The sequence below is a fragment of the Corylus avellana genome, chromosome 1 (assembly GCF_965113065.1).
Source record: "Corylus avellana chromosome 1, dhCorAvel1.hap1.2, whole genome shotgun sequence".
In the NCBI taxonomy this organism is placed as follows: Eukaryota; Viridiplantae; Streptophyta; class Magnoliopsida; order Fagales; family Betulaceae; genus Corylus; species Corylus avellana.
The window spans coordinates 3,486,962-3,498,342 of NC_142490.1; the positions used below are offsets into that span (position 1 = coordinate 3,486,962).

Below are 11,381 nucleotides of genomic sequence, written 5' to 3' on the forward strand. Positions count from 1 at the left end.
CATTTTTATAGATTAGATTTGAGGAAATTTCTCCAACCCAGTTTAAAGAAAAACTTTGTCCTAACTTTTAATATAAGTATATGTTTAAACTTTTAATTCAAACTCATTTGAGCTGAGTTCAACCAACCACTATTTCACTCGGCTCGAATACAACCCATATAGACCGCAATAGAATTAACCGAGAAGGAAAAACATTATACAAATGGTAATTTTGATTTCATATGTAACTCTATGGGCGAAAACCATTGAAAAAAAAAAGAAGGGGAAACTTCAGAAAACCCCCCTGAAGTTCCAGCCGATTTGAAATACCCCCCTGAATTTTCAAAACTCTCATTTAAGCCCCCTGAACTTCCATTTTCTCTCACTTTTGACCACTTTAACATTAAACTACGTCGTTTTGAATGTTTTATACCCATTTTACCCTTCCCCAAAACTACGTCGTTTTGTGTCATAAAATTACCCAGCCTAAAACGACGTCGTTTTAGGCATTAATTTATATTTTTTTTAAAAAAGAAAAAATTTAAAAATTTAAAAAAAGAAGAAAAAAGAAAAAAATTGGGGTGGCTTCAGCCACCCCCTTGGCCAAAATGGGGTGGCCGAACCACCCCATTTTTGGCCAAGGGGGTGGCAGAGCCACCCTTGGCCGGTCTGGGGGTGGTCCGGCCACCCCCAAAAGGGGAAAAAAAAAGGGGGGGGGGTGCATATGGGGTGGCCGAACCACCCCTTGGCCATGGGGGTGGTTCGACCACCCCCAGATCGGCCAGGGAGCCACCCCCGGTTTTTTTTTTTTTTTTTTTTTTTTTTTTTTTTTAATTTTAATTTTTTTATATATATATTTTACATTTTTTTAATTTTTTTTTAAAAAAATTATGCTTAAAACGAAGTCATTTTGGGCTGGATATGTGTTGTGATTTTAGGACACAAAACGACATAGTTTTGGGGAAGGGTAAAATGGGTATAAAACATCCAAAACGACGTAGTTTAATGTTAAAGGGGTCCAAAGTGAGAGAAAACCAAAGTTTAGGGAGTCTAAATGAGAGCTTTGAAAATTCAGGGGGGTTTTCGAAAGTTTTCCCAAAAAAAAAAAAGGTGCTGATGTGGCAAGATCAAACAACACTGGCAGTGGGACCCACAATTTAAGCATGACCTGTACACAATACGTTCTCAAAGACTCCGTGCCAAACCCTAGAGCGGACGTCATACCAAATGTTTTTGCCAAAAGAGATAGACGTCGTTAAAACGACCGTTATCTCCAACCCCTATTTAAAACCTTCACAACCCCAACCATTTCTATTCGTCCCCATTTTGCTCTCGCACTCGCTCGTTCTCTCTCACGCAGGGCAGCTTCCCAGATCTGCCCAACTTCACCTTTGTCATAAACCATGTGAGCATCTCTATGTATATGCGTATTCTAGATCTCGGTTTGGGTTGGGATCTGAATCTGTTTCCTTTTGGTTTGTGAATGTTTTGGTCGAGTCGTTGTTGTTCATTTGAATGTTTTGTGGGATTTTTGTTTGCGTTTTAGATGACAAATTTGATGTGCTTTACGGAGACCCATTTGGATTTGTGCTTTGTATGACATTTGTGGTTCCGAAGTTCTGGCAGATCTGTTCTGTCTAGGATCCTTTTGGATGTGATTTATAGAAACCCATTTTGTTATGTAGAAAATGCAAAAGAACGAAATCAGTGCCTGTCTTCCATTGAAATTGTCATTTTCTTAATGAAATAATGGGATCCTGTTTTTTCGTATAGTTGGGTAGGTTTATGATTTGTATGCGTAGATCTGATTCGTGGTGTAATATGTTGATGGATGCAATCTTTGCCTTTTTTTAGATGAATCTGGTTATAAATGTCATCTCTGAGATAAAGGTGGTTCTTTTAGATCAAGTTGGCAAGATTATTTTTTAAAAGCCCACCGTTTTTTAACATTAAGATAAATAATGAAGATCTCGTAAGAACATCTACCTCAAGGTTAGAAAAAATACTTTATATATCAATGCGTAAATCATTGTAATGAAATAACCAACTTATCTCTTGTTGTGCTTCTATGCCAAGGATCATGATCGTGTATGTCTCGTGTGCGTTCTTATGAGTAATGTGGTGTGTAAATATGCATGCGCATATATGATTTGGTCTGACTTGGGATTTTGGGAATTCAGCTGTGATAAGAGATGGGGCTGTCTTTCACCAAGCTTTTCAGCCGGCTTTTTGCCAAGAAGGAGATGAGAATTCTTATGGTGGGTCTTGATGCGGCGGGTAAGACCACTATTTTGTACAAGCTCAAGCTGGGAGAGATTGTGACCACCATTCCCACCATTGGTATGTTTTTTCTATTTCTCATCATTGTTCAATTGTTTAGTTTTGCAACAAGTTTGCAGTTCTAGGTGATGTGTTTTGAAAAATTCCTTTGTTGCTCAGAATTTTGACCAATGATCCTTGTTTGCCTTTTCACTCAGGTTTCAATGTGGAGACTGTGGAATACAAGAACATTAGCTTCACTGTCTGGGATGTTGGGGGCCAGGACAAGGTTTGTGTTTTTTTTTTAACAACCAGAATTTCTGGCTAAATTAAATAAGGAAAACAGCCTGTGGTCGCTCATTTCTTAAGGTGGTGATGATAATTTATTAGAAGTCATTTCAGCTCCATTAATTCAGAAGTGAATGCAAATGAAGGAGCTCCAATCCTGGTGTAACATGTATAGAATATAATTTGTATTCTTTCCAATGTGAATATTTGTTTGCATTTTTATCCCGGTATAGGAATCATATAGAAGTGCGTGCCTTTCTGTATACTTAAATGTGTTTAATTAATTAAATAATTAAATTGTATTTTTATACACATTCTTTCCATGAGTGTGTACATATATATACTTCACATACAAACGGAGAGACAGAGACTTACAGTCGTCTGCTAACTTGCATTTGCATGTGCTTCTATTGAATTGGATTTTTGTGCTTATTGACGGTCTTGTGCTGATTAGATGATACTCCATTTGCACACAACAAAATCATGAGCTACATGTACTAGCCACCTTCTGATTCTGTTTTTTCTTGGCTATATGAGAAAAAGCTATTCACTCTGTGGCAGACATTCCACATGTATGAGCACGTATGCATGGCTGAGTTATGTGTAGTTGCAGTTGCTGGCGATTAATGTGCTTATGTATGGCCTTGTGCTGATTGGATGCTTTCCTTCCCGTTAGCACACAACACATACATAAGCTACATTAATTTGAGCCACCTTATCTTTCAGTTTTTCCTTTGGTTGTATGAGAAAAGGCTAGCCACGCTGTGGCAGGCACAAGTATTTACCTATTTGTTTGAAGTATTTCATCTGCATGAATTCTATGTAGTCATCCTTGTTCATATGAATGTGCTTATTGACGGTCTTGTGCTGATTAGTTTTACCATCAGCACATAACATAATCATAAGCTACATTTACTAATGCCACCTTGTCTTTCAGTTTTTTCCTTTGCTATATAAGGAAAGGCTATCCATGTTGTGGCATACATGATATCAACATATACATACATGTACATAATGTTAATGTCTGCTGTTATTTTTTACTGTGCTTTTGTAGATGAATGTATGGTGCATGTCATTCTTTAAAAATTGGCACGCTTATGGGTGATCCATTGCTACATATAAAAGGCTATCCATGTTGTGGCATACATGATATCAACATATATGTACATGCACATACATAAACACATACATGTATATAATGTTAATGCCTTTTTTTTTATTGTGCTTTAGTAGATGGATGTATGGTGTATGTCATGCTTTAAAAATTGGCACACTTATGGGTGATCACTGCTAATTAATTGTTTTTAGCTGTTTATTTAATTCTGTTCTGAGCTTTTCTGTTAGGCTGCCTTTCTCGTAACTTATACAACACAAGAACACTATGGCATGCATACATTTGTATCGTGCGTTACGTTGTTTATGCATGTGATTGTTGTTGTAAGAGCTTGCTCATGTACTGCCTTGGTGCTGAATTTGAAATTGTATATAGTTATAAATTTCGATGTTTTCATAATTCATGAACTAAATCCATTGTTAATGAGAGGCTCGACAAGGGCACTGCCTTTTTGGCTTTTTTAGAGAAAGGATGGTTCATTACGGCTTATGGTATTATTGGTCTGTGTGATTTTGATTTATGTGCTTTCATTTCCTACAATAATTATATTGTTTGGTTGCGCACCTTTACGCTTTCATCGAAATGAATTAATTATAAAATAGTAGTACGCCAAGTTGTTAAGTTTGTGGAAAGCTTTGTCATGTGTTGTAGTGTAGTCATTGTTGTGTCAAAGCCTTTTTCTGAGTCCTGTATTGTGTATATTCAGATTCGGCCTTTGTGGAGACATTACTTCCAAAACACTCAGGGCCTTATCTTCGTGGTTGATAGCAATGACCGTGACCGTGTGGTTGAGGCCAGGGATGAACTTCACCGGATGTTGAATGAGGTAATGAATGGCGCGATTCTTATATTTGCTGAATAAAACCTTTAATATTTCAATTTAGTTAGGGATGCATCGGAAATAAGTAAAATTTACATCTTTGAAATTGTTATTGAGATTATGCATTATTAATCTTCTAGGAGCCCGGCTATCTTCATAAAGAATGAAATTGGTTATTAATGTTTTATGTATCCTTGTTAATTTTGTAGCATAAAAAAGGACTTAAAATAGTATATATCTACATTGCTGATTGTAAGCAAGTAGTACCATTTAGTTCTTACCATGTGTGTTTTGAAAAGTTTCTCTTACATACTAATTTTGTTTGTTGGATTTGTAGGATGAATTGAGGGATGCTGTGCTGCTTGTATTTGCAAACAAGCAGGATCTTCCAAATGCTATGAATGCTGCTGAGATTACTGATAAGCTTGGTCTTCACTCCCTCCGCCAACGCCACTGGTATATTCTCTCTCTCTCTCTTTTTGTCCCGTCGATTGGTAATTAAGTATCTGCTGATTGAGTCCTGGTTATTGTGGGTTGTGTTGCAGGTACATCCAGAGCACGTGTGCCACTTCAGGGGAAGGGCTCTATGAGGGTCTAGACTGGCTTTCCAACAATATTGCTAACAAGGTTGGGCTCTAACACTGTTGGAACACATAACCTTGTAAAAACTTTTTTATTGTAATTATGGACTTGTTATTCATTTGGTCTTTTGTTTTTAAATTCTTGCAGGCTTAGGAGATCAATCCGTTATTATTCAGCAACTTTTTGGGCTGCAATCTCTGTCAAAGGGAATGTTAGCGCTTGTTATTTGGTGTTGATGCGTTTTACCTTGTTACTGTCCCGAGAATATATCTGTTTGTTTAGATAATTGTTACAACTATATTCATAGAAATTGGGGCATTTGGCCTTGTAGATTCTAAATAATTCATGATTCACAGTTTATACGTGATTTATCCGTTGTGTTTCGGGCAATGTTATGGTTGAAATAACTTGTCTCCCTCTGTTTTTACTTATATAAAAAAAAATATAGCTTGTCTCCCTCTCTGGTAAACCCCATTTTATGATTATGGATAATTCTCCCATCTGTGAATGCTATGGTGTGAATTGTAGATGTGAGTACCTCAGTTTCTAGGGCTTGATTATGGGGCGGATGATCTAATCTTTCAATTCCTTATTGCATTTCAAAAGCTTTTCATGGGACGTTTTGATGAGGTTATAATATTTTTAGGAATCTTAAAAGATGATTGCCTCGCTTTGGCTCTACATACATCCAATGGATTATTTAAATTATTTAAATTGTTCTTTATTTTTATTAAATTAGCCGTTGTACCTCTTCAAGAAATTAGCAAATGATCTTCAAGAAATAGTTGATTTAATTATGTCAAACCTCTTCAAATCAGAATATCCTCGCTCTCACAATTTTTTTTTTTTTACACAAAAATTCCTCAAGGGCTCAATGCCTTCATCAGAAAACTCAGTTTTGTCGCCGCCCTCCATTTCAAATTGTAATAATTGTATTGTATAATATGCGGACAATTTAGTCTCATTTTTTTGCCGGATCCGTTTACGATAGAAAGAGGGGTGAGAGAAATGTTTAAAAATGCATCCCATTATGCTACTGTGGCAATAAGGTAATTCTATTTTTTGTCCCCCAAATTTCAAGTTTTTTAGTTTTATATATATATATATATATATATATTATTAAGAATGACACATGTCGCATTTTATTGGTGCTGGCATGGCATGGTAACAAAATCCGTTAAGTGTTTTTGACGAAATTTGACTGCAACAACTAAATTGTTATTTTGGCCTACTTCGAGAAACTTTGAATTTTTTTCTTTTAGACGTGCACACAAGAGTTGGAAGAAAAGATTCAAATTAGTGACCTTCGCTTCATAAGACATGGCCTCCAACCAATTGAATTACATCTTAAAGACCTGAATTATTGTTTATATCACATTGACTAATTTTTCATTTTTCCATTTCTTTTTAAAACAAAAGTCGATCCAAAAGCTGTTGAACATTGCCATATCAATCCAAAAAGATATGAGTATAACATATAACACTACTCTTGAATAATCAAATGAGTTTGAGATTTTTAAAGGTGTTTTGAATAGGGGTAAAAATGTGGTTGTAGTTAACAGTTATTGACTACAACCGCTAACCACCAAGACGATTAACCGGTGGTTAGTAGTTATTGAATAACGACCGGTTAGCACTTCTTTTATTTATTTATTTATTTATTTTTAAATAGAACAAGAAAAAAATCATAAAAATCTAAAACGAGGCCGTTTCATGTATATATAGGCAATTAACGGTTTTTCCAAATTCTTAAACCGGCACCGCCCTAGACTGTTAGTGTTTTTTCTAACTGCTTAGCAAGCGATTTTATAGTCCTTTCTCTTCCTCTTCCTCTAGTATTATAGAAATCTATGCAACGTAAAACAATTTGAATCTTATTGTGTTTTTTTTGTAATAATAATATCACAGTTGATATAATTAAACAACAGCATATGATGCAACAATTTCTGTTGTCATTCCAATTCATACGAACCCAAGCAATGCATAGCCTAATAGATTCTCCAAAGTGGATGTTTTATGAAGGACTCTTCCTTTGTGTTGAATTCATCTACGACCTCAGAACACTATTTGAGCTGAACGAAAAGTTGTCTTCTCCGGCAACGGTAGAATGCAGCCGCCCTGCTGCCCAGCCATTGTTAATTGCACGAACAGCAGCACGGGCCGGATCACCTATCGCACGGCTTCCTTCAGTTTGTTCGTTGAATTCTGGAAGACCACGTGCCTTTCTCTCCTTCCTTCTCTTCCTGTCCTCATCTCGTTCTTTCCTCAGCCATGTCTCAACTGTTCTCTGCAAATCCAATCCCAGTTACACTTTACACACACACTCTCATAATTCTATGATATTTGATAAGAAACACATTCAAATTACCATTAATGACAATTTGCTGTTTTCCTTAACTTTATCCATAGGCATTGCTATTTGCAACTTCCCATGAGCCACATAAACCTGAAAACATAATAGTTTTGATCTTGAGGAGATGTGAAAACTCATCCAAAATTTAGGACATAAGAACATCTTGGAAGAAGAAGGGAAAAAAAAAAAAGGAACCCAGACATACAATATGAGATGGCCAGTCCTCTAGGCCATCAAATATATGTGTTGCATAGATGATTGTGCCACCTCGCTCTACACACTCCCTTTTTAGAAACCTTAGAAGGTCAGCCCTCGCTAGTACATCAAGGTCAACTGTTATCTCATCAAGAAGAAGAACCTAGAAAAAAAAAAAAAAAAGCTTAAGATACAAATTTAAACAATGTACCCATGGTGAGTGCATAAAGAAAAAGGGGAAAAAAAAAATATTGTGGTTGCACTCATATATTGTATATATTACAGAAATACCTTGAACGGCTTGAGGAGACCCATACAAATCTGCACTCGTCTTCTCTGACCATCAGATGCCTTGTGCATCCTCCATGATAGATCGATGTCCAGTACCTATGTTACCAAGGAAACAAGTTACATAATGGTAGTCCTGATGTTGGTGCAACTGTACATGGTTTGTGGACTCACAAATACAATTTACACTAGTCTTCTCTGAATATTAGCTACCTTGTGCATCCTCTATGAGATTATAAGATTAATATCTGAAATGCCTATACTGCAGATTGCACATATTGCTAGCCGTGAGATGGGACAACATCAATTGTACCATAGACAATCACCAATGTCAAAAAATGAACCCCTTATGCTGTTTCCATTCAACATTTTTACATGCATCACCAATGGCCAAGATGCTGTTTCCATTTCCATTCAACATTGTATTATTCTCTTGAATATCATAAGAAACCCTAGATGAGTAATCCAACACAGAAGTTGCTTTTTCTTTATAAGAAGAATCTGAGAACGAGTCCTGTCCCAGCTTGCTAGCTATTACAAGGGTGTGTTAGTGTTAATGTCTTTTGTAACTTGAGGCTTGTATAATTGATAACTCTTGAATATTTGGGGCAATTTCTTGATTTCTTCCTACTGGTGAGTTAGACTTGAACGCTTTCTTTTCATATATCCATGTATATAGAAACAAACTATGCAAGATTATCAGTTTAAGCTCGCATGCATGAAGATTCAATCTCAAGGAAAGAACTTAGTGCATCGTACCTTGATTAACTCAGCTCTTCTTTGAGGATCAATCCCTGCAACTCCATGTATCATTTTTTCTGCAGAAACATCCATTTGTATTGGAACGTCAAACCCTGCAAAAGCAACTTCTCGTCTCCACTGCAAAAAAATAATTCCCCAAAAAAAAGAAAGAAAGAAGAGGTTAACATGATTACAACTATTAAAGCCATCAAATTTTATTACAAGATGTTCTCCAACATACTCAAGCATCTGCAACATAAAATTGAGCACTATTGCGCATGCAAATCTGGGTTCAAATGGAATTTGTACTTGTACAAAATTTCAAAACAAAAGAGTAAAGATATCTGCTTAAAATTCACACAAAAAAAAAGGAAACTTGGGGAAAATATATTTTTAAAATTTTGTAAATTTTTTCAAATAAATTTGTCTGAAATTTTTGCTTGCATGCTCAAGTCAAAATTTGGTGAGTTATATATTAAAATTTACCAAAGGAGAAAAAAGATTGAAAAGAAAAACATATGGGTGTTTTTGGCAAGTTTGATCCCAAATGGATTTCATGCAATTTTTTTTCTTCAATGTCTAATACAAAAGACTAAGAGCATCTAAGCAAAGCTCGCAAGTTAACTGTAAACCTAAAAGCAACATAATCAGATCTATAAAAGAAATTAAACATACCAGCTTATGTTTTATGTAGACCGACTCATTAAATTGTTGAAGACAAAGAAAAATGAAAAACACAAACCTCCCCACCAAGATAGCTGAGATCACCGGAAGATGTCAATGTGGTGTCATGAAAAGCTGATCTTCCCAGCACACGAACCATATGGGGTTCCACCATGTGCTTCCCTCCCAATATCTTCAGAATTGTGGTTTTACCTACAATAACAGTCATTTAACATACACGCACAAATAAGAACTTTTATACTGAATTATTCCAGTTAGATTGCTAAGACAATGCAATAAAGGAAAAGAAACAATAAAAAATATTGGGACTTTATCTTCTTATCTTTTGCTCCATTTTCTCAACAATCAAACAGCGGTTAAACGAAACATTCTTCCCATGTTATAATACAATTATTCAACAAACAAACCATCATATTGGGATTCCACTTCTCAAACCATTACAAATTAACTACAGAAAACATTAGCCTTTGAGATATAATTTTTTTCTAAATTACCTTCAAATTTCTCTCGCCAACCAACCAGTGAGTCAAACAGAACTCTGAGCTAAAGATAGAACACGCCAGAACAATAGGTTCCCACTATGCCCATTTCATTTTTTTAGTTTTACTTGAATTCTGAGCAACCAAACAGTGCTAAGGATTGAACATGTCAGACTAGTGGTTTCAACTATCCCCATTTCATTGCAGAGAAATCCCATTACAATTTAACTACGAAAACATGAATCTTTGGCTCAAAATTTTCCTCCATTTTCTGGGCAGCCAAACAGGTAGTATTTTTTTTTTTTTTTTTATAAAAAAAACAGAGTACCAAGGAAAATGCTGAAGATGGAAAAGAAACATAAATGGAACGAACCAGCGCCATTGGATCCAACAAGGAGGCAGCGATCACCGGCGTGGAGGGTGAGATAGAAATCGTCGATGAGAGGTGTGGAGCCCGCAGGCGGATGGCCGTCGATTCCCGGGTAGGTGAATCTCAGACCGTTGATCTCTATCGCTGGCTCTGAATTTTGCTCGACGCCCATTTTTTCAGATACACAGTTTCTCAGAGAGAGGGAGAGAGACTTTATAGGCGCAGAGCCGGTGAATTTGGTGACTCAGTGGTGGGTGAGGGAGAGAGAGAGAGAGAGAGAGAGACCGAGTCGGTGAGGCGTGGCAGAGTGCCATTCACTTGACGAAGAATAATGAGTCTGGTGAGGAAGCTCACACATCACACAGAGTGCATACCTATTTTCCCCATGTTTAATTCATCAAATTTGCCCTAGAGTTACTATATCACCCTTAAGTAGGGGAGGTAATTAGTTTGAATTTTTTTTTTTTTTTTAGATATCCGTATAAGAGGGGAGAGAGGAAAATTTGAACTAGTGATCTCCGCTTCATTAGGTTAGAAACTTATGAAGGGGAGGTTACCACCGCACAAGAGGGGAGAGAGGAGAATTCGAACTAGTGATCTCCGCTTCGTTAGGCGTGGTCTCCAGTCGATTGAGCTACCTCTTAGAGATTACTAATTTGAATCTTCCTCCTCTTCTTATGCGGATATGTCAAAAAAATAAAAAAAAAAAATCACCAAATTCGAGCAATTATTTTTAAATTAAATAACTAAAATTTAGTCCCCTAATATTTATTTATTTTACCAACTCAATATATACATGTTTTTTTTTTTTCTTTTTCAAATTAGATTTGAAGTACATTTAAGTTAATTGAGGTGGCAACACACATAAAGAAAGCAAGAGTGATCAAGTTGAACAATAAACAATATAAGTTTGTTTACTTCATAATCAGCTAAAGCTTAATAAAATTGAAAGTTTTTTTAACTCAATTTATAAAATTATCATTTTTTTTTAAAAAAAGTACTTATTATGTTTGTTTAATGACACTTGAAAAACACATATATTTTTAATAAAATATTTTTTAAATTTATTAAAAAGATATATATATTTCTCGCATGAAGAAATTGGAAAGCAAAATTGATATGCTTTGAAGTGGCCCATGCAGGTCTCGAACCTGCGACCTTCGCGTTATTAGCACGACGCTCTAACCAACTGAGCTAATAGGCCAGTTGAGTCTTCTCATCAGCCTATA

The 11,381-nt window shown here is 36.0% G+C and overlaps 2 protein-coding genes and 1 non-coding gene across 4 annotated transcripts; 1 reads left to right on the forward strand and 2 right to left on the reverse strand.

Moving 5' to 3' along the window:
* The first annotated feature begins 1,281 nt into the window (after window positions 1-1,281).
* On the forward strand, window positions 1,282-5,503 carry LOC132172913 (ADP-ribosylation factor). 2 transcript variants are annotated; one of them, XM_059584474.2, is made up of 7 exons: window positions 1,282-1,384; window positions 2,160-2,319; window positions 2,457-2,527; window positions 4,347-4,466; window positions 4,798-4,916; window positions 5,006-5,087; window positions 5,190-5,503. In XM_059584474.2, the coding sequence occupies exons 2-7, from the start codon at window positions 2,172-2,174 to the stop codon at window positions 5,193-5,195; spliced, it is 546 nt and encodes a 181-aa protein (XP_059440457.1). In that variant the 5' UTR covers window positions 1,282-1,384; window positions 2,160-2,171; the 3' UTR covers window positions 5,196-5,503. The 2 variants fall into 2 exon arrangements, with proteins under 2 accessions (XP_059440457.1, XP_088368657.1); XM_088512531.1 differs by lacking the exon at window positions 5,190-5,503 and having other exon boundaries at window positions 5,006-5,099.
* Window positions 5,504-6,863: 1,360 nt separating this feature from the next.
* On the reverse strand, window positions 6,864-10,521 carry ABCI20 (non-intrinsic ABC protein 9). Its single transcript, XM_059581931.2, has 7 exons — window positions 10,156-10,521; window positions 9,362-9,495; window positions 8,638-8,757; window positions 7,882-7,977; window positions 7,601-7,753; window positions 7,411-7,488; window positions 6,864-7,329 (listed from the first exon to the last, which is right to left on the reverse strand). Exons 1-7 carry the CDS (start codon window positions 10,322-10,324, stop codon window positions 7,090-7,092), a joined length of 990 nt encoding a protein of 329 aa, XP_059437914.1. The 5' UTR covers window positions 10,325-10,521; the 3' UTR covers window positions 6,864-7,089.
* A 761-nt stretch (window positions 10,522-11,282) lies between these two features.
* Window positions 11,283-11,356, reverse strand: TRNAI-AAU (transfer RNA isoleucine (anticodon AAU)). Its single transcript has one exon. It is a non-coding gene; the product is annotated as a tRNA-Ile (tRNA).
* Between the last annotated feature and the right edge of the window lie 25 nt (window positions 11,357-11,381).